The 23,854-nt window shown below is 34.7% G+C and overlaps 1 protein-coding gene across 1 annotated transcript; it reads right to left on the bottom strand.

Moving 5' to 3' along the window:
- Positions 1–697: 697 nt before the first annotated feature.
- Positions 698–3,077, bottom strand: LOC143229174 (uncharacterized). Its single transcript, XM_076461094.1, has 2 exons — positions 1,736–3,077; positions 698–1,218 (listed from the first exon to the last, which is right to left on the bottom strand). The coding sequence occupies exons 1-2, from the start codon at positions 2,114–2,116 to the stop codon at positions 1,129–1,131; spliced, it is 471 nt and encodes a 156-aa protein (XP_076317209.1). The 5' UTR covers positions 2,117–3,077; the 3' UTR covers positions 698–1,128.
- Between the last annotated feature and the right edge of the window lie 20,777 nt (positions 3,078–23,854).

The following is a 23,854-nucleotide window of genomic DNA, read 5'->3' as shown; positions in this document are numbered from 1 at the left end:
TAGGACATAAGTACTTATTAAGTATTAAGTTGTTTGGACATAATTACTTAATGAACGGAACTTTTAGTTTTCCTTTTTGCCTATGGGCGCTGTGAAAAAACTGGTAAGACAAAACGGGCGCTGTGAACCGAGACGTTTGAGATACGCTGATGTAACCAGTTTGTATGAAACTTAAAGAAAACTTACTTTTGTATCCATGTTGTTCTTTAAGAAATTTTATATAATGAAATTTTTCCTATAATTTTTATGTCACGAAATGTGAAATGTATTGTGGTAAGATACTTAAAGGTGAATTTTACAGAAAAAAAGAAAACTTTGCAGTCAAAAGAACTACTCATACTGATTAATTTTGCAGGTTCACATTTTTTATAAAAATATGTACTAATAAATGAAACAAAACTTGGTGTAGAAAGAGCCCTTTCCGAGCGACAATCCGAACATTGTAGTTTTTACGTTTGCCGCTAGGAAAAGTACTGTGACGTAATAGTTGCCAAACAAACCGCCAACGCCAGCGCGTTGAATGTAAATAAACATGGCCAGTGCATACGGAGAAACAGAGGCGGAGTCTGTTTTGACTTTGTGTTCTGAACAGTGTCGAGTAGCGCCATATCAATTCGAACCTACTCTGAACGAACCTAGAATAGTTACTTTTGATACAGATCTGACAAGTACTAGTCAGGATCAGCACCTTCATCATCACTCATGAACATCATCAGCATTTGTCACTTGTGATACAGAGGACTTCTTAGCAGTAGGTGATGATTCTGCAAAAATCAGTGAAAGAATTACATGTATATGAACAATGTACTGTTTACTAGCAATAGTTTGTAATAAATAATCAAAATAATATTTACAAGATTAATCTGACTATTGAATATTGTTAAATCATGAATGAAAATTTCATACTCATGTTTAAACTAACTTACCAGTACCACAAGCAAAATCTATTGTTGGAAGATTTTCTGTCTGGGTAGCTACAGTCTTCAAGTCAGATGGGAATACCTGTACACTACTGGAAACAGAATACCAGCCAGTCTGTGTCTCTCTTGGAATACTTGGGATAGGCTAAATCAATAGGTTTTAATTTAGGTATTGAAATAATAACATTCTTTCACGGTTGGATTCAAATTAATGGCAGTCATCATCAGGGGTGGGCTGAATCACAACTTCCTCTACAGAAGTAGGCACTATGTCATCAGCAGCACTTTCCTCTAAAAGCTGAAGATATAAGATTATATATTAAAACAACATGGTTTATGAGATTTACATTTAATATGACAATGTCAAAGTACTGTGTTAAGATTAATTTTATTATGATGAGTTATGGAAATATGTTATGGAGTTTATATTTGATTTTTTACAAGTTACAATTTTTCTTTTAAATACATAGCATGTACTTGATTACTTTAATATGCTCAAGACATAGTCTTATTTCAGTTTATCTAGAAATGTTAAATTTAAAAAATGGAATTCTTCACTTTTCCATATGTAAAAATGATACAAAAACATCTACAGAATGATCTACCAGCTTTTAAACTTGGAATATACTCTATTTGGGATAAATTTGTCCACTGTCTAGACCAGGAAATCAAGGTTTCACTGACTTTCAGATGCCACAAATGCAAAACACGCTCATGAATGTGAAATGTGTATGTCTAGTTACATTCTTCAAAAACTTGTACTTTTTAAATTATATTATACTAGTTATGTTTATCGCTTTATACTGCACACATACCTTTAAGTTTGTTCTTTTCGTGATGGTAAGGGATGGCTTCAGAGGGGTGGAACCTGTACGCAGCAGGCTGAGATCAGTCCTCAGCTCCACACGAGGAAAGATGGTGGGGACGATCCTGTCTACTGCCGATGGTTTTTTCAGTCTCAACCTGCTTGGCCTGAAACCTACGGAATCTAAAACAGTGGGATCCGACACAAAACATGAGCGTTCAGAGTGATCTTGATAAAGCTTTGCATGGTGTGAAGTTGTACAGTTCTTCCTATTGACCATCCGGACCCACTGTCGCCACCTTGCCGGTTTTTTCTCCTTGCAGGGAAACGAAAAGAAGCTTTTGCCCGATGCCGAAACGTTTTTACAACCATAAGCAACGCAGTAAACCATGCTATCATAAAACAAACATAAAGTAGCAACACCAAGGCAAAAAATAGTCTCACAAAGTATGTAATCCGAAAAAAGCACCGCTAGATTTATTGGGTTGAGGAATAATTCGTGAGCGTTTTTTCAAGTTAAACAAATATATTCATAAATAAAACGCTTTCGCAAAATATTTCATGTCATTTGGTAGATAATTTTTTGCTCTAATAGATGGTGTGTTTGATTTTCATATGTCTTTAATTTTTGCTTTCATTTTCAGCTCATTAAATGGACTGTCAAGTGGACAAAATCGAGCATTTTCGACACCATCTGCTTTTCGCATTTAATTTCTTGCAATTTCGTTTAAAACAATGCATACTATATACCTAGGTATTACATGAAATAAAGTATCATAATAAATGTTTTGGGTGTAATGTGTTCATGCATTGAAGTATTGTATAGTCTTGCATGTAATGCTTGAATGAAATTATTTAAAAACGCTCACGAATTATTCCTCAACCTAATACATAAAACACCAGCACTGAAAGGAACAAAATGGTCGGCGCGCAACGAAGCGTGTTTAGCAACTATTACATCATAGTTGTAAAACGTCACGGAAACAGCTGAACGGCCGAGAGAAACTTGAGTTCGAGGACCCGCATATTTTGTTTCATTTTTTACTCAAAAACTAAACTGTTTAAAAATATGGCAACCACACAGGAATTATACCTTACCAAAGTATAGTTTCTAAGGCAATTATTAAATTTGTTGAAAATTCATCTTTAAAAAAAGACATTATAAATACTTTGTTTCACCTTAGAATTTAATTTTTATACTGTTTATCAAAAAATTATATTTTATCTGTCTAGCCAATTTCAACTTCAATGATTTTTATTTACGTGTCTGTTTTGGTACTTTAATTTGTGACTACCACTTCGAGTTATAAATCTGAAAAACATTGTTTGAACTAACAAATAATTATTAGGTGTCAGGTTAGGTTACAAGTATTTTCTATGACAATATTCTTTGTTTACATAATTTGTCTAATAAATACAGCTTATTTTTGATAAATAATAAGTTATCTTACGTATCTACTATATTTAAATATAGTAAATTTATTTATAGTAATAATAAATGAGGATTTATGTTATTGAAATATTTTACCCTTGCTACCACATGGTTTATACCTTAGTACGCTTATCTAATGTTTTTTGTCATAGAAGAACGTTTCCGTAGCTGTGACAGGCTCAGAAGGCTCTTCACTGGTATAGGAAGACGTTTTCAGGAATAACAAAAACAGTCTAAAGAAACTATAAGAAAGTCCAAATTTGTAGTTCGTTCCTAAATCCTCCAAAACATTCTTTGTTCAACTCAGTAAGCATTCGTGTAGTCAGTATTTCTATAAAACATACATCACTACTCAAATCAGTTTATTTACTTTATGTTTACATACATCTTTTAATTTGATCTGTCAAATTGCGTTGAAACGATGCCTATAGCTATTCTCAAAGCTGAATTTCTTTAATAATTTTCAGACCACATGCTGTGACATCATAAAGGGTGGCACCTAGATGCTATAATAACAAAATTACGAATAGAGAAGTAAAGTCACTTAAGAAACATGGCATGAATCGATATATTTTCTAGGAATGAAAACTTATTACCAAATATGATCATTTGGGTGAAAACTTTTACTCTGAAATAAGTTTGTTGAGCTTTTTCATTTTTCTTTGCCAATTACACTAAAGAATTATTATAAAAAGACCAAATATCGTATCTAAAATGTTTTTGAGTTGAAGTAGTTATAATTATAATTGTTAAGCAAATTTTTAATTTTAAAATACTCACTGATTTTGGGTCAACAAGTGCAATAATTGATGCCAATGGACTGTTAATTGGTTTTAACACTTCTTATTTCTACCATGGTTTCTATTTGAGATTCTCAGTTTATTTTGCATTTTCCAACTGTTTATTGAAGTTGCTTTTCCATGTTTATTATTATCAGATATTTTATTTATCCACCTTATATTGTGAAGTCCACTGGAGAAGGTATCTTTGATATTTCATGAGGAACTAATATAATCCGTGTCATTAATCATTTATACTACTTTCAAAGCACCGATCGTATAACTCTTGTAAATGGGATTATGCGAAGAGTTAACAACAGAGTTCTCGCATTTCTAATGATTATTTGTTATTTTTTTTGATGAGCAGTTACTGTTTCTTCAACTGCACATTTTGCAATATTTCATCGAAAACTGAATCAAACGTTATGTATATTTTTGTTCGTAGCCATAATATTTGTATCTTCATTATTTAAATATACAAGTATTCCAACATAGAAGCAATTTTTCAGATTTCCTTACCTAATTAGGTCGGAAAATGATATATATAGAACAAGTATCTCATGCATTAATTTGTTGATGGGCAAAGCACAGCCTAATAGCTACTTTGCTGAACCTGAGGTTCTGGTTCTTATTCCATTACCTTAAGAGATTACTGTATTTCGAGCTCTTGGATCGTAAGTACGCTATAAGAGTGGTTGGCAATAGATGGTGTTGACTAACTGTCTGGCGCAAATATATTTCGAGTATGGTTTTGTGTAAATATCAATAAACAAATATTTTGCCACGCATTTAAATTTGCATATTCAATTACAATTCTTCAAGAAAGGAGTAATTTTGCTAAATTATATGCTTTGCTCAGTAACATAATTACAAAAGAGGAGCCCCTACCTTTTATTCTTTGTTGGCAATTCTTCAGGTTGTCAGGTCCTTTGGGTCCTTTTTTGTTCACCCACCTCGTTTCTGTAGAGTCTGTGGGGTCATACTTACATCACTAGTTTCATTTTGATTACGCAAATAAAGTAGTAATATAACACCTATATATAAAAACTTACTTAGTCGAGGTAAAGCATAACATCATTAACTGTTGAGATCAGTCATGTTGCATTTGGTCGCAGCTATGTAATGTGGCTGTGTATCAGGTGGTCTGTAGTCATCTTCACTGGATTTGAGTTTACACATCTTGCAAATGAATTTATTTTAAATCCAGTTTATGCATATTGGGGTTCAGCACTCAAGCCACCAACTCAGGGAATTTATGTATGGAATGAAGAAATCACGCGAAGACAACTGTAATACAAACACAGCTTCATTTGGAATACTGATACGTTCAGTAATTAAATTTTCTACTATGTTCATTAACATGGATACATTGTTTAACAGGTTATCTATTAAAGTAATATGAGAAATTCATTGAGTCATACTTTTTTATTATACAACAATGTTGACAAATCTTCTATATATATCTTAACAATTTCATATCTTTCCTTAGTCTCACTAAATATTCGACACAGTTAATGTTTTTCACTTTTCTCTCTCCGACAATATACATTATTAAAGTGAAACACCGTTAGGCTAGATAGAGAATTTCTGTGACATATTTCTCCCAAGGTTTGTAGCACGGCCAAAATGATAAGTACTCTGGTCAGTCTGAACCAGATTGAGCAAGATGTCTACATTGTTGAAAAGATTGTTTTATGCGCAATTTTCCGGGTCTTTTCAATTCCTAAACAAGTCCAATGAATGTACTTTGCAAGTAGTTCTTTAAACTTAATTAATACAAGTGAAATATTCTAATTAGTTTGCATGCAACTATATATTCTTTGAAGACAAAAGGAAGAAGACTTTCAAAATATTGTCTTCTATACTTGTGTTTCTCCAACAAGCAGTTGCTGTCCATTCATGTGAATTACATCATTATCTCTTAGTAACTGTTCCTCAACATTAGCATAAAGATCCGAGATTATTAAATTAGAGTGGATGGAAACAAAACGTTTAACTTTTGTCTTTTTACAGATATTCTTCCAATTATTGATACTCTTTAAACTTTCAATAATATTTTTTATAAAACTTGTTTCCTCTAATGATGAGCTACAGTATTTGTTGCTTTCTCTCGTGGAAGTTTGTCTTCTCGGTGCTGGTAATCATAACTGTTAGTTCCCAGTACTGGAACATAATATACAGTAGTCATGCTATTAATTAATTGATGCTACGACAGAATTAACACAACGGCGTTCCCGCTAGTACAGCGGTAAGTCTATGGATTTACAACGCAAAAATCAGGCGTTCGATTCCCCTCGGTGGTCTCAGCAGATAGCCCAATGTGGCTTTCCTATAAGAAAACACAACAGCCAATATGAACTCCAAATTAACACTATATATTCATATAGTATAATTAATAATCAAAGTCAAAACTAATATATCCCCATTTTATTTATTATAATCTTTATATTCATAGTTCAAATGAAAAGGAAAAACATACATCTTTGTTATACATATTATACAACTCAAATTTATGATAAAAGGAAACAAGAAAAATACCTGGGTTATAGTATTAAATAGGCCTGGCATGGCCAAGCGCGTAAAGCGTGCGACTCGTAATCCGAGGGTCGCGGGTTCGCGCCCGCGTTGCGCTAAACATGCTCGCCCTCCCAGCCGTGAAGGCATTATAATGTGACGGTCAATCCTACTGTTCGTTGGTAGAAGAGTAGCCCAAGAGTTGGCGGTAGGTGGTGATGACTAGCTGCCTTCTCTCAAATCTTACACTGCTAAATTAGGGACGGCTCGGTGCAGCGGGCTAACAACCTACTGACTTAAATACCTGTTGAAGAATCCGCAAGTGATTGCGGCCCTATGTTCCTTGGTGGAATCTAATGGTGATAACTAACTAACTAACATAATATTATATATTTAATTCATAAAATTAAATAAAATTCGTTTGCAATATACTTGTGATTTAATAAAATACTCAAGTACCTACAATATTATTATTATATTGTCTCTAAAATTCTATTACTAAGACTGTAATTGTAACTTGCAACCAAACGTTTAATCATCAATATCCATACAGATAACATGTCATACATAGTACATTCATATACTATTTATATGGATATAAAACATATATAAATTAACCACTCCTTTCCTTCAAAACACATTTTCCTTATAGTGCAATGTTCATGTGGGTTAGGATAGTAATCACAGCAGACTTTGGTATGCCAGGCGCCCAAAGTTTTCCAGGGCAGTTAGGCTATGAGTTTGCTCTTCTCGATACCTTTCGTATACAGTTTTGTGAAAATATATGTTTTGGCATAAGCTTGCTAATTCCAAAAAATTATACTGGCTCTCTGTCCATTTAAATCATGTGGATAGGGAGTTTAGGTGTCACTTAAATTTTTCTGGAAGTAGCTCCAAAAGAAGTGGTGGTCGAAAACTGTACTTATCATGCCATTCTTTAAAACAACATTTGGCTGCCAGCTCCTAGGTTATATACAATCCAACCACTGCAAATCCTTCGATCTCTACCATCGCGTTTCGTTCTGTTGGTAGTCTTTAAGTTCTAACACATACAGTTAAGTCACGTTAACACATTGCACTATGTAACACAAATTTTGTTCCTGGATAGTATGTGTTATTTCTTAATTGCTTATGTTGTAAAAGTACAGAAAATGGCCTTTATTCCCTACAAACTTTGCTTTTGTGACCTGGATAATGAAATTTAGAAATTAACCTATTTTCTATGTAAAAATGGGCAAATTTGCACATTTTCATTTACATAAGGTCTGAATAAAACAACATATGAATCATGATTTACCTGTATTTATACTAAAGCTATACAAAAATGTTTAGAAGTGAGTAATTTTTCGAAATTTGCGACTGTAATGTAAATCACTTTCACGTATCAGCCCCCAAATATATTCTCGGCATTCGACTTTGTTAGACCAAGATCTCTGATCAAATCATTGAGGTCTCTTTGGTTAGGGTAGTATGAGTTTCTCTCACCAGCTGCACCTCTGAAATTATGATTTGGATCTTACCTACCTCATATTCTGATTTTCTGCTCTCTTCTGAGGATGGCTGCTTTCTCTCTGGTAGAGTGGGTACAGGGAGCTTAGGGCAGTGTGGCACTGGATGATGGAAGGTCCGGATACATGATAGCAGTTGCATTCTTGCCAGCCCAACGTTTGGAAGGGTCCACCATGCAGACGTAGCAATTGCTTGAGTGGTCAGTGGGCTCATGCCAAATTTTTGGAATAGCGAACTTCATGGCTCTCTTTTCCCCTGTGTACCATCCTGGAAAAGAGCAAAATAAAATTGTTATTATGAATAATAAATTTATGTCATATACAACTAATGTGTAAGAGGTTCATGCAAAATATTTTATATGTGATATTTTTCTATACTATTGGAAATTAAAAAAATTAAAATATATTTACATTTTAAAAGGTCTAAAATTTATATAATATAAAATCTTACTATTCAAGCAAGCAAAAATTGTCCGTCTTACCTTCTAGAGTTTTTTGTAGTGCTCGCAGGTAGAATGACGTGTCCAGAGTTTGTCTTATCCCAGACAGGCATGCCAAAATACGCCTTGTAGGCTTGACAAATTTTAGTAGATTCTGTCACAGAATACTTTTTCGCTTTTGTCTTGATAAATTGGCCACATACATAGCAGAATACGTCTGGAGAATGCTTGCAGTTTCTTGATGCCATCTCTGATAAAATCAGAAAGGTCTATGTGTTCACTTAAACTGAAGTGATGAGTGGTGAGCCCCTGTATATATATTACTATGGAAAGTTTTAGAAAATTCTACAACATTCTAGAACATGTTTGTAACTTCTACAACATTCTAGAAAGTTCTTATAAGTTTGAGAAAATTCTTTATCAGCTACTCAGCACTGAATCTACCTGGAATTTTCTGGAAAATGGGTAAATTTCAAAATTTCATTTCCCAGGTCACAAAAGCAAAGTTTGAAGAGAAAAATAGGTCTTTTCCATTTACTCTAGGCATAAGCAATTGGGAAATAACACTTTTTGCCCAGAAACAAGAAAAAGTAAAAATTTTGTACATAATGTTATTAATACCACAGTACCTTATAACAATATTTCATTTCACATTGTTTTCATCATAGATTTGCATCAGTCTTCATTGAAGTTCAAATTACAATCATTATTATGTTTCTTACTTTTGAAATTTGGTTCCATGGTGTTAACTTCCTTGCCTCAATTGTTACCGTTTTTCTTTACTATGATTCCCTTTCATGTCGAATTAACTGGTACTCTCATTTTTCATATTTCGATGTACTCATTCTTCATTCATAACAATAAATCGAGCTAATCCTATAAATTTGAAGTATTAATTTTATTACCTGTGTTTCACATTTTACAGTATGTCACCCTGTTTGATTTGTCATCAGTCTATTCCAAATTTGTCATTATTTTATCTAATTATCTGGTCCTACTCAATTTTATGACTCAAAGTAATGTAATTCTTGTACTCTCGTCGCTTCTGAATATAACGATTTTCTCTCTCTCTACATTATTTTTCTTTTTGAATTTTAATGATCTATTCAATTTTAACATTTTAATCCAGGCCAATTTATTTCGTGCTTTATAAAACAGTATGCTTGTCAGTTATACATCTGGCATAATGTTACTAGCACTGGATCAGATACATTTCGTTTATCTGACCTTTTTTTTCTGCTATAGCTTGCAAAAGTTCTATATGTTGCTAAAATTCCTTATTTCTCCGGGTAGCGGGTTGAAATCCTTTTTCATCAAACATGCTCGCCGTTTCAGCCATGGGGATGATATTACATGTGATGGTCTATCCCACTGTCTGTTGGTAACAGAGTAGCCCAACAATTGGCCGTGGGTGATGATGACTAGCTGTCTTCCCTCTCGTCTTACACTGCTAAATTAGGGACGGCTACTACAGATAGTCCTCGTGTAGTTTTGCGCGAAATTCAAAACAAACAAACCTTATTATTCTAGACCATTTAGAAAACAGATGCTGTGTTCTTCTACTATGCTTTTTAGTCCTTTAATTTCTGAATTCGCTTCTATTCCTCTAATCAGTTGTGATTTTTTCTTATTTTAATAATTCCTGTAAATCAATTATTTTATAGTTAATTGCACAGCTGTATATTTGGTTTTATTTTTGAAACTGGAGAATAAGGTTATCCCTTTTTTATGAACCGAAAAAGTTTGAGTTCATTTTAAATATCCACTTTTTTTTTTAAAATTTGATCATTCTGGTATGATAATGGAATTCATGCACATCAGGTTTTGAGTATACTACTGTTAATTTACTTCTAACGTTAAAAACCATGTTCTTGAAGTTCTTGTTTGTTTTTTTAAAAAAGGTAAGTCTACGGATTTGCAACGCTAAAATCAGGGCTTCGATTCCTCTCGGTGGATTCGGCAATAAGCCTGATGTGGCTTTGCTATAAGAAAACACACACACACAAGTTTGTTATTTTTAATGTCTGCAAAAGTCGCTTAGTTACAAGTTACTAGAGATACTGAATAAATTCCGGAATTAGGGTGTCACACTTTAATAGTTCCTTTTATACACTTTAACACTTTTTATGTCAATTTTAATATGTATGCTGGTCATTGAAAAGAGCCGTATAGGGTTTCTCGCTTTCTATATTAAATGCTAATGAATTATTTAATACCAACAGAAGATGTGTTGCTCGGTATAATTTTTATTCAATCTGTTGCTTTTAAGGGTATATCTACAAGTTTTCTTAGTGTATCTTTTACTGTAGCTGTTTTTATATCAGTCCGTGTATAATACATGTAAATCTTATCACCATGTGTGGGGATTAAAAACTTTAAGTATGGGGGTAGCTTTTCTATTTTATTTAGGAACTTAACTTTCTATTTGCATCTACATAATATGCTTGTATCTATTTAGTTAATTCTGTTTTACTGCTTTCTAAGGTAAAAGCTAATTCTTGTAAGATATTCTTAATTCTTGCATGAGAGTTGCGGATTCGAATCCCCGTCACACCAAACATGCTCGCCCTTTCAGTCGTGGGAGCGTTATAATGTCACGGTCAATCCCACTTTTTGTTGGTAAAAGAGTATCCTAAGAGTTGGCGATGGGTGGTGATGACTAACTGCCTTTCCTCTAGTCTTACACTGCAAAATTAGGGATGACTAGCGCAGATAGCCCTCGTGTAGCTTTGCGCGAAATTTGAAACAAACAATTCTTACATTGAAAACCAGCATTGCGGCTCTTCTTTATAGATTTCAGTTTGTTCTAATTTAGCTCTGGAAACATTTCTTATTTTATGCTCAGGAAACCAAATTATTTGATTTAAGGAACTCATAATAGTTCTCTGTTTACCTATTAAATAGATTATTTCTTCAGAAATTTATCTCTAATGATCAACCTTTTTGTTTAATTTTCTTAGATTGCCTGTTGTCACAGTTCTAAATAATAATTTTAAAATACTTTCACCTGCGTTAATTAAACCACAATTCTGTTGATTTCGATAAACATAAAAACACTATCTTTTATATCATTTAACCAAACAACAGTTTGCTTATCTTACATGTTGCTTATAATTTCTTATTAATTTTGTATACATTACATTTAATGCTCTTACAATAAATACTTCCTGATTTGTAAATGTCGCTACTTCATCATCTTTTCCTGGTTTAAAATTTACATTTGTTTCATGGCTAAGTGATGTTTCGAAAATTATGAGCTTATCCTGTAATTGGGTTAATAATGTATCACATTACTGAAATATTATATATTCTACAATTACCCATTTATCACCAAATAAAATGAAATTACCTTTCTCAACAAATTCATTACCCACCTTATTCTGCACAGGAATACTACTTACATTCTGTCCTGTCACAATTCCTTAGACCAGTACCACAAGGATCCTGATATACCGAAAAACATGTCTACCACTAGTTTGCCTAATTATATCATTTAATATTACTATTATATATATGCACTATATTCAGTATATACAACCTTGTTCTACTTATCCTAGTCATGTCTTCTCAGATATTTTTATCCTGTTTGCAAATGCTTCTAACACACTATCTCTTGTTTCAGCTAAGTTATTGTTGACGTTGGCTCGGCATGGCCAAGCGTGTTAAGGCGTGCGACTCGTAATCTGAGGGTCGCGGGTTCGCATCCCGGTCGTGCCAAACATGCTCACCCTTTCAGCCGTGGGGGCGTTATAATGTGACGGTCAATCCCACTATTCGTTGGTAAAAGAGTAGCCCAAGAGTTGGCGGTGGGTGGTGATGACTAGCTGCCTTCCCTCTAGTCTTACACTGCTAAATTAGGGACGGCTAGCACAGATAGCTCTCGAGTAGCTTTGTGCGAAATTTCAAAACAAACAAACAAACAAAGTTATTGTTGACTACCTTTATGTCATTTTTTGGTGTATGTGTAACAAGTAGAAGAACAAACCTTTCTTGCCTTTCCTTGGGTGTGAATTTAATTCTGGTTAATCTACTATAGGACTTAATGACATAAAATTGTATTTATGAGTCACCATATTGGTTTGAGTTGTCACTAATTTATTAAGTACACATTTTTTGTATCTATGTATTACTCTTGTTACCAGTGTCACTAACTTGAATATTTTCTGTAGTTACAACTTGATAATCTAGAACAACATCACGTTCTTTTAATATGAGCTCTTCTACTTCTGTAACATCATCATTTTCAGGAGCTATTTTCATCTTACATGATCCCTAAATTTATTTTGGTAGATTCTTGTCTTGATTCTTTACTTCGGCTCCATTCGTTAACAACTCATACTAATATGGTTTAGTAGCCTTTACTTGCTTTAATCTTTTAGTATTTGGTAACTGTTTACCTAAACTCTATATCTCCTGTAGCTCAAAGACTGGCTTGCTTAATCACATTGAATGGCCCTTTCCATAGCTTTGTTAGCTTTTTAGTATTTCCTTTCTTGACTATGGATGTGTACAGAAATACTTTGTGTTCTAATTGTGTTTCACTTGTTTGTTTTTCTAATTTACTTGTTTTTTCTCTATGCTCAGCAGCTGTAGTTAAATGCACATTAGCTATTTCAAATACAATTTGCATTCTCTAAACCATCTCAGCTTTCTATTTTTCGTCTATTGCACAATTAATTTTTTGGTATTATATATTTTGGTGGGAAGCATTGTCCATTATCTCCATCAGAAAAAGAAGGACACATAAGGTTCGTTTCTAAAAATAAATAAAGCTGAATGGCTTAAGTAAAGGGGCTGTAATGATACAATTTAAGTGTACAATAATAGGTTATTGAGATAAAAAAGTACATTAATGACAAAATAAAACATCTAAAAATAAATTGGTGAATATAAAAACTAATTATCAAATTTATTGTACAGTGACGCAATTTAGAAAATATAATTCCAGTATTTCACTTCCATGGAACCATGATTCGTATCTATATTGAAACTCATTATTTCGTTCTTAACATTTCCTAATAACTGTCAAATACTGAATTAGTTTTTATTTTTAATTCATGTGTTAAAGTAATTTCAAGCGTTCCAGTCAATGACATGTAAAAAGTTCGCCACACGTTCAGCCAAGGCTGAATCAATTAATTTTAATCTTTTAAAGTGATTTCTATGTTGTTGTTCTTTTATTTTAAGTTTAAAATTTCTATCCGGTTGTCCGATAAAATTTAAACCACTATTATGTGAAATGTATATATATTTCATTCCAGGGGCGTAGATTTTTTACACCCGATCGGGGGGGGGGATGATTTTGAAACCACTTATGTGGACTGTTCAATTTGCAAGTAGGTAATCTCTGATTACGTGAACCAGAAAGCTGTGAACATGCAGTCACAAAGTAATCTTGTTGCCACGATACTTCAAGGTCTCCATGTAGGTTTGTATAAGTAAGGTGTTGTGAAGTTTTCAAAATGTTAATAAGATAAAGACAGATGTGTTACAAATTAACTGCCACATGAATTTATTCCTGCACACTGCACAGTATAAAAGATGGCCATTATACTTGACAAGGTTACTAATAACTTTCATTGCATGAGTTACGTTTTCAAATATTAATAAAATTAGTAATTACCCTTGATAAGTTTATATCTACTGAAAAACTGTTCATGTTGTTTGATAAAAATAATTAAAATGTCTTTGCGAACTCTTGAAAATTACACATCAATACAATGTAGTACATAATTATTCATACTTTTCATTGAAGTAAGATTTATTTAGTCCTCTACTCTACATGTTCCCAAACGTTGACCTCCTTTGTGATGATCTGTTTATGAATCCTTTCATAAGCTCTTCTATATTTACCTTGTCAACCTCATCTTTGTGAGTGTAACAAACTGCCACATGGTTGAGGCGGCAGTGAGATATAGTTGACTTTACCTACGTCTTCAACCGTCTAAATGCAGAAAAGCTGCGTTCACATTCGCAGCTGTATACTGGACATACAAGCAAAATCTTCATGAGAAGAAACACTTCACTAAACATCTGCTGGCTTGTTTCATGCATTTTACAGTAAGCATCCTTCGCACCTTTCAGAGATACTGCTTTTGTTGTTCCTTTGAACATGGGCAACTGAAACTCGAGCCGTTGTGCAGAAATTTCTGGATAGAAGTTTATAACCGAGTTGTGATCATGTTCTCAAGTGCCAGATATTGCCTCAAGTCATTGTTGTCTGCATTTAATCTAGTGCTCAGATGTTCTATGACTGTGTCCACAAATTCAAAATATTGGCTTCTGTAGTAATCTCTAGCTGTTGCAGAATGGTGTGCTGAGCCATCACCTGTGATCCTTCTGGGGGGTCTGCAAATGCGTGGTAGTTCAATAGGCACAAGATCTAGGGAAGTTACCTTTTTCTCAGCTTCATCAAATATCTTGTTGTAATTTTTCTCTGTTCGAAATATCCGCAAGTGCTCAACTGTCATTGCAGATGCTTCAATCATGCCAGATACTGTCGCTGAGTTTGCTTGGAATGCACGGTTTAGTTCCTCTAATGCAGCTAATGGATGCTGAGCCATTAACAATCCTAAAACTGTCTTTCCTTTGTCAAATTTGTCAAGCAGACCTCGTGCTTTCACTGCTACATCTGATTTTTCATTTGCTAATTAAAACAAAGAATCAACAATGTCACTGTAGTGATCATTAGCACATGTAATTGCAGATAGGCGGCACAACCAGCGTGTTGGACACAGTGGGCGGATGTATTTAACTGGACCATTGTGGCTGTTTGACGATACAATATTTTCAAAGATTGTCTTGTATTTGCCTGATCTCTGAAGCAAGACACCAAGTTCATGTACACATTGGATAGAATCTCGAACACATTCACAAGCTTCAACTGCATGTTGTATTATTAAATTAGCCTTATGTGCTCCGCAGTGAAAAAACAAAGCTGACGATTGTTTTTGTTTGTTTTTGAATTTTGCACAAAGCTACTCGAGGGCTATCTGTGCTAGCTGTCCCTAATTTAGCAGTGTAAGACTAGAGGGAAGGCAGCTAGTCATCACCACCCACCTGCATCTCTTTGGCTACTCTTTTACTAACGAATAGTGGGATTGACTGTCACATTATAACGCCCCCACGACTGAAAGGGCAAGCATGTTTTGTGCGACGAGGATGCGAACCCGCGACCTTCAGATTACAATTCGCATGCCGTGCCACTGACGGTTGCTTCTCTTTTATTTTTGTCTGGCATCCACTGTACTTAGCGGCTCCATCATAAGTCTGTGCTCTTAATCCTGACAGTGGTAGATTGAGTCCAGTCAGTACATCAATTATTGTCGAGGATATTGTTTCACCAGTTGTATTGGAAACACTGTACAAACCAAGAAATGTCTCATGGACGTCAATGTTCTCATCTACGTATCGTACACATATTGCTTCCTGATCGGCATCTGTAACATCTTGAGTGCCATCAACCATTAATGCAAAGATTATACTTTGCTGCACTTTGTGTGCTATGTTCCTTAGTTTTTGATGGCTGAACATCTCCATTATTTCATTCTGAACCTGGGGTGATGTGAATGTGGTTTTCTTTGACAAGTAGGCCGTCAACTCAGGATCTTCCTCTTCCAGGAGCTTCATTAACTGCAGGAAGTTCCCCTCCGTATCAGTATGTCCACGTCATGCTAGACCTTGACGCAGTAAGAAACGTAAATTTCTGAATATTTTGGCTATACTTCTTTTGCATTTTTCCTGCTTCTTCTTCTTTCCATCATGTAGCTGGACAATCACTGGAGTTACATCAAGTGAACCTTCTGGAGTTATAGCGAATCTGTGCTGAGAGGAGGATTGGTGTTCGTTGAATTTCTGTTTTGCTTTTTTTCAGTTGCAAAAACCAGTGGATATGAAGGTATACTCCACTGGCCTCTCCAATTTCCCTGTAAAATGGCCTCTATTTTCCGCCTTGGCACAATGAAAGCATATGACTTTTTGTGTCTGATTGTCGAAGTGCAGCCATGGGAACTCATCAAACCACTTGCCCTGGAAGTTGATATTTTGAGATTTTGCTTTCTGTCGGGGTATTAGTTGTGCGTCTGGATGATATCCACTGTATCTGTGTAGTGTCAGATTTTTTCATTACTGCACAAACTTGTTTCACATGATGGTTCATGATGTACAGCAGTTGCACAAGCATTTTCAGACTCGTCCTCTGATGAACAAGGTATTTCCTCTGCATGGCAAGTTTCTATTCCTTTGCTTAAGGTTGTTGAATTATCTACATCTGCACTGTCACTTGTACTACTAGTAACTGGCTTGCAGAACTGTCTAATATCGGAAAGTTTCAGACGCTTGCTTGTCATAATTGCAATCTGTTTCCCAGATGACTCAACAGGTTAAAATACAGTCTTTATTGAAAAACTCTAACGTACAACGAACGAAAATAGAACAGAATGGAAATAGGACTGGACTGTACAGTGTATTTAAGTCGAACTCGCGAACCTCACAGTGACTACCGAGCCTACTGACCGCTTGGGCATCGCTGGGACAATAATGTGTGCCAGTTACAACACAAGTAATTGCAAGTTTCTCGAAAAATACTTAAACAATCACAAATATATTATATTTCTGTTAAAGCTCATCAAAAGGCAAACACGTTGTGATATAATGTTTATAAGCACGTCTATTAAATAAAAACACCTAAACAAAAACTAGCAATACAATTCGAGTAGAGGCTTCAGGCCGTTGAAATCGCTCTTTTTTGTGTTCTAATTATACAAGAAAATACAATATTTTTACTATCTATGATAAGAAAATATATTGTTCTTTTACCATAAAGCACCAGCACTTTATTAGATGGCGGTGATAATCTGGAAGTTCACGGATTAATGAGAGCCACAAACACAGATCTAATGAGACCTTTTGTAAAATCGAGGCTCAGACTAAAGGAAGCGGAGGGGTGGGGGTGGGGGTAATGTATGGCGCGTCTGGATCCGAGCGGCCCGAACCTGTCGTTAACTGTGCACTAAACGTATACTATGGTCAGCGCTTCTGCAGCTAAGGAGAGTAAGGCGTTCGATAATAAAACCGGCTAGACATGCATAAGAACAAATGGCGTAAGAAAACCGCACAATATACACATAAGATTGATGCAGCTACAAGCTACAAATGGCCTGCCAGATCTAGATCACAGGAGTTCACACTTGGGAGTAATATTTTCAAATTTCATGCTCTGTTCAATCTGTTGTGATGAAAATTTTACTTAATCTTATACAACGTACAAGATGTAGGTAGATTCTGTGATAGTTCTTGCAAACCTTGCATGTATACTTAGGCATACTGACCGATACTTACGAACTATCACTTAGATCGAAAAGCTTAGAAGCACGCCTATATTAAAGATGTATATTTCGGTTACTGAAAAAGCCTACATCTAGGCCTAATTATGTAATTCGATTGGTAAGAACACGAGATCACAAGAACAAACACACAATTTGTAGACCTGTGATGCAATAAAACAATTCAACAGACCAAACTGTATGGGAGGGATGATTGTATGCACCATACCCCCACCTAAAATGAAGGTAGATGTATTCCCATCCCCCAGGATTTACGCCCCTGTTTCATACTCATCCTTAAGTTTAGTTTTATATTTCAATCCATGAATAATATAATTAACTTAGATCGTGTTTTTCTTCTTTTAACTTTGTAGAAATAAATATACTAATGTCATGATTTTTATTTTTTAATAATACGTGATTTTAAGAATATATAGTGAAGAAAGAGATGAAACGTTTGAAGAAGAATTAAGAACAAAGTATATATCTGATTGAATACAACTGAAGGTGTAGGGCACAGCAATACCAAAGCTGAATGATGTATGTGCAGAGGCTGTAATGACAAAATTGAAAGCTACACAAATATATCATTGAGTTAAAAAAAAAAGGCCAATGACAGAATAAAACAATGAAAGAACAAATTGGTGAATGTAAAGACTAAACAAGCCACATCCATTTCTTCATCTACCCAAGAATTCCATCCACTACAAAATAGTAAGTAGGAGAATTTATTTCATCTACACCCAATAACACTTCTGCTCTATCATCTGTTAGGGCAATACCTATTCATATTGCAGCCCATTTAAAATAACCAGCTTTAATGATCTTAATTGACTTTTCAGCTGATAGCCATAATAATTATCAAGCATGGGCAAATGCCTTATCCACTTGTTCAAAGTAACACACCAAAAAAGTATCCAAAACTGTAACAGAGTGCAAAGTAAAAGATGCTTTAATGGGATTTGTAGAATATTTGTAAAGGATTGACCATCATGTTGCACATGAAATAATTGAGTAATTGACACGTGACTAAGTTACAGATGTTATAACATGTGAGAATATGAGAATTAGGCTGAAGCAAAAAAGGAGTACACATTTAAAGGAAGTCCTGTAGTAGACAATGGAACTTAATTCCATTAAACTAAAAGATAAACTACTAAAAGCGGGATCTAGAAGTTACTAACTAAATCATTATATTCTGTAATATTGAAACAACAACTTGTTCTTATGATAGTCTAGATTCTGAAAAAAAAAACTGATATAATAGTTCACAAGAATATCGATGTTTTAAATGTTACTTAAAAGGACATATTCCAGAGAACTGCAAATTTAAGCCTGTATGAAATAAGCACAACTCCAAAGAACACAAAAACAAGTGTAGGAAATATATCTATTACAGGCGATACTGTAAGATATAAACAAGATCAGGAGTCAGTAACCTGAAGATGTATCTCAAAGCTCAAACAAATCAAAGGACTTTAAAAATTAAGAAACTAGCTGGACTTATGGAACAAAGCTGTAAACTGTGAATATTATATCCACCCCAAATACGATAAGAACTTCACTGTTTGATGAAAATCGTCCACAAATATGTTATTTATTTATGGAATATCTTACAGTTTGTTGAGCAACACAGGTTCTACTGTTACAATTTTTCGATTTGATTTGTTAATGAAAGACAAGTAATTCCCTCCAGAAATGAAGAAGGAAAATGGAAATATGCAAACAGCAAGTAGTTCTAAAATTTTGAAACAAAGAATTACAAGTTACTCTTATTGTATACACTTCTCCACACCACAGAACTGTAATCTATAATGTATGTTTATCATCTAAAGTTCATTTTGTACTGAGGAAGAATACATATTGAAAACTGACTTCATGTGGAGACATAGATGTGAGGTTAAACTAGCTTCAAATAACTTCACAGTTTATAATCAGAAAATCCCTGTTCTTTTCATGGCAGTTACTGTACTAGAGATTGAATTTCAATTGACAATAGAAGTGATACATAATCATTGTACTACTAAGAAGTGAGATACTCAGATACTACCAAAACACAGAAAAATCATACCAGAAGCTACAAACAAAAATCTACATCTAGTTACAGAAGCACAGTGGAACCAAACACCCTGGCATATTCTGAGGGATCGGTAGTTAAAATATCTATGGCTTTGTAAAATGAAGACGTCATATGTGCTTTTATCCTTGTGATAAAACGATATTTGTTTGTTTTTGAATTTCGCGCAAAGCTACACGAGGGCTATCTGCGCTAGATTTTCTAATTTAGCAGTGTATGACTAGACAGAAAGAAGCTAGTCTTCACCATCCACTGCCAACTCTTGAGCTTCTCTTTTACCAACGAATAGTAGGATTGACCGTCGCATTATAACACCCCACGGCTGAAAGGACGGGTATGTTTGGTGTGACTGGGATTCGAACCCGCAAATTACGAGTCAAGCGCCTAAACCACCTGGCCATGGGGCGCCTGTGATAAAACAAATAGTTGCTAAAATGTCAATTCTGATAAAACTTGATTTCAACCAGTAGTATGTTATGTCTGAACAATTATCGTTGCAAGAATGAACAAATTCCAAAGCGCAGGTTTTTAGAAAGGTCATATATTTTACTTTAGAGAGTCAGTTATGTGGATTCAATAATTGAAAAGGATACGTAGTCTGAGTCAAAGGCTAACCACTATAATCGTCCTTGGCAAGAGAATTGTCAACATGGCTATTCCAGGAAAGAAGCTGCCTTTCGAAGAGCCCAGAGTTCCTGTTGGGGCTACTTCTAAAGGATCAATAAGGATATTGATGCCGGTGGATTCATTCGACAGCCTATGCAGAAAGGACTCCTTCAGCGACAGGACTGCCAGTGACGATAAGGGACAAAAGTCATTCTATCTGCATACCGTAAGCCCAGAAAAAAACTCAGAGAAAACACTTAGCAAATGAACAGTTTAATGTTGTGCTTTAATTTTTGTATTAGGATTCTACAAGAGATTTCACAATCGAGGAAGGAGGCATTGCTATAAGTAATATACTTTTAATCTTTTAACTTAGATGTTACTTAAATGTTTGGTTTGTTTTGAAATTTCGCACAAAGCTACTCGAGAGCTATCTGTGCTAGCCGTCCCTAATTTAGCAGTGTAAGACTAGAGGGAAGGCACCTAGTCATCACCACCCACCGCCAACTCTTGGACTACTCTTTTACCAATAAATAGTTGAGTTGACTGTCACATTATAACGCCTCCACGGCTAAAAGGGCGAGCATGTTTGGTGTGACGGGGATTCGAACCCGTGACCCTTAGATTACGAGTTGAGTACCGTAACCACCTGGCCATGCCGGGCCATTACATAAAGAGCACATGAGTTAAGGTTTCAGGTGTTTGCAAATATTTTTGGATAAGGGCCGGGAGGTAGATCTTTTTAGGCTTCGTGGACTGGAGGGATCGTGGTAAAATTAAATAGGTATGCATACATGATTAGAATACAACATCGCTCATTTATTTCGCGTAAGAGCACATATCGAAAATATTTAAGATGCACAGTTGTGGGAATGGGGATCTCGTGTTTTGCTAGAACTTTTCACAATGTGGAAAGTGTGTGAAGCAACTCATCAACTGGGACTCAAAAAGAATTAGTTTTTGCTGAAATGCTTTCACCTCAGTGTACATATTGCGGATAGGTGCGGTTTCGTCTTGTAATCTAAGATTGAATTCATTGAAGTGCCTTGTCAAGTCTACAGAAAAAGTTAATTCTTAAAGTCATTCACTGTTTGCGAGTAACGGTTGAGGACGGTCTTTTCATTAAAAAAATTCAATCTCAGTTCTAAGCTCAAAAATATCACGACATAACCTTCCTACAGCTAACCCTCGAACTAAAGTGTGATAGGGCAAGTCGGAATATGTTGCTTTTATTTCGCCAAAAATTCACGGAATTGACAATAGTTAAGTCCATGAAAGCGAATGAAGTTCACTGTTGAAACTACAGGTTCCATGACACGTGATAGATTCAGATATTTTCCACACAGTGCCTGCTGATGATTAATGCAATGAAGAACCATAGTCTTGAAACAACCCACACTTTCAACAGTTTTGTAAATTTGCCCCAATTAAACCTTTCCCTGCATCACACATATTTTTTTCCACCATCTGTTGTAATGCACTTCAGCCATTTCATTCCAGACCGTACTGACTTAGTGATTTTTCGATCTCTTTGAAAATGTTCTCACCTGTGGTTATTCATAGCACACTGTGTACAAAAGCTAACTCTTCAGTCACTTCAAAATTAATATTGACACCACAAATAAACAACAACAACTGTAAAGTGTCGAAAACATCTGATGACTCGTCAAGCGCGATGGAAAAACACTTGAACTCTTTGGCCTTGTCTTTCAGCTGAGAAACTATATTGTTTCCAATGTCCTTGACTTTACGAGCAACTGTATTTGCCGAAAGACTAAGAGTCTTAAATAAGTCTACTTTTTCTGGGCACATTTTTTTGGTTGCTTCGGTTATACACAATTTAATTAATACACCATCGGTAAATTTTCTTCCTCGTTTAGAAAGTTGTTCTTCTTGCAGCTTCATTCTCAGCTTTCTTCCTCTTAAATACAGCCTGTTGTGACGATAAGTTACGTTTCAAAGTTTCGAATTTGTCTAAATGCAGCTTTCGCGTGAACTGAGAATAGTTTGATGAGTGCTTGGTTTGGTAATGTCTACGAATATTGTATTATTTTAGCACTGCAATAATCTCGTTGCATATTAAGCACAACGTTTTGTTATGTGATTCAATAACGAAGTAGTTCACGCTCCACTTTTCTTTAAAAACACGACTTTCAAAGTCAGCTTTTCTCTTCTTCCCTTTTACTAATTTAATAGCTAGGAATAGTTATGGACTCGAACTTAGAGTAAACATTCACTGACACACACTGAAGTACACGGGGCTGGGGGGGGGGGAAGAAACACACTACTTTAGGGAACTGGAGTCGATAAGTGAGCTAATGCAATACTAAGTTTTTGACGTTTTCCAGCAAATATGAGAGTGTATCGCGCCTGGATTGGCTTTTACTCAATTACATTTTATTTTTTGTTTTTATAATATTAAACAATTATATTACTTTAATAAACTGTTTGGAGACCGTTAAGTTAAGCTATTGTACACTATATTAAAATTATATGAATATATTAGTTACAAATACGAAGGAGTTGTTAGTTCGTAAAATGCTGTCAAACTGAGATAATTGACGAAAAGTTATTGTTCTGTTTTTCAGTTACTTAACAAATTGCGTGTATATTAATCAAAACTAAACTAAGTAAGCTAGGCGTATGTGTCGTAGTTTATATCAAAAAGTTCTGTTTAAGATTAAACCTACGTTTAGCTGTGGTATAAGCGTTAAAACGTTTTGTGCTGTTCGTATTAGCACTACAAGTAGGTGCATGTGAATGTTATCTGTAGAATTGTTATGAAAATAATAAAATAATTTAGATATCAGTAAGAACTATGTTTTCAAAATTAACTTAAGTTTTCATCGGTTGTACACAGTAAAACTATTTGTTTATTTTACGCCCAACGTTTCACCAGATTTACTTGGCATCGTCACTTCTTGTATCCTGCCTTATGATGACAAGTAGACCTGGTAAAATTTTGGGTGTAAAATAAACAAATGTTTTGCAATATAAAACTAATAACAACTTGTGTGAGTAAACTAAGTTGTCATTTTTGTGTCAAGTAGACATTGCATTGTTTTCATCAAGTTGTACGTATCAATTACTGTGATATTTTTTCTGAAATCTAATTCCCCTGGTGGGATAGCGGTAAGTATTTGGACTTGCCATAATAAACTCATAGATTCGATTCTTCTTAGTGGACAGGGCAGATAGCCCGATATGGCTTTGATATAAGAAAACACACACATTGAAATCCAAAATCCTGAATAGCAAGTATAGATAATGATAAAAGAAAATTTGAAACTATTTTTGGTATTTACTTTGCAAATTTATAGAATAATTACAATAGATGTAACAGAAAAGTGCCATTTCGATTAATGAAGTAATAACTATTATCATTCATAGTACCAATATGTAAAAAAAAATAAACGCCACAAATCAACATTTCATACTGCTCAACACAGT

This window comes from Tachypleus tridentatus, chromosome 10, assembly GCF_004210375.1.
Source record: "Tachypleus tridentatus isolate NWPU-2018 chromosome 10, ASM421037v1, whole genome shotgun sequence".
Classification (NCBI taxonomy): Eukaryota; Metazoa; Arthropoda; class Merostomata; order Xiphosura; family Limulidae; genus Tachypleus; species Tachypleus tridentatus.
The sequence above is the reverse complement of the archived record's forward strand: the minus strand, read 5'-3'. Positions and strand labels throughout refer to the sequence as shown.

Bases quoted from the DNA above. Each gene is read 5' to 3' on its own strand.
- LOC143229174 (XM_076461094.1), bottom strand. From the start codon at position 2,116: ATGGTTTACTGCGTTGCTTATGGTTGTAAAAACGTTTCGGCATCGGGC. The intron at 1,219-1,735 runs GTATGTGTGCAG...TTATATCTTCAG, and splicing joins CGAAAAGAACAAACTTAAAG to CTTTTAGAGGAAAGTGCTGC.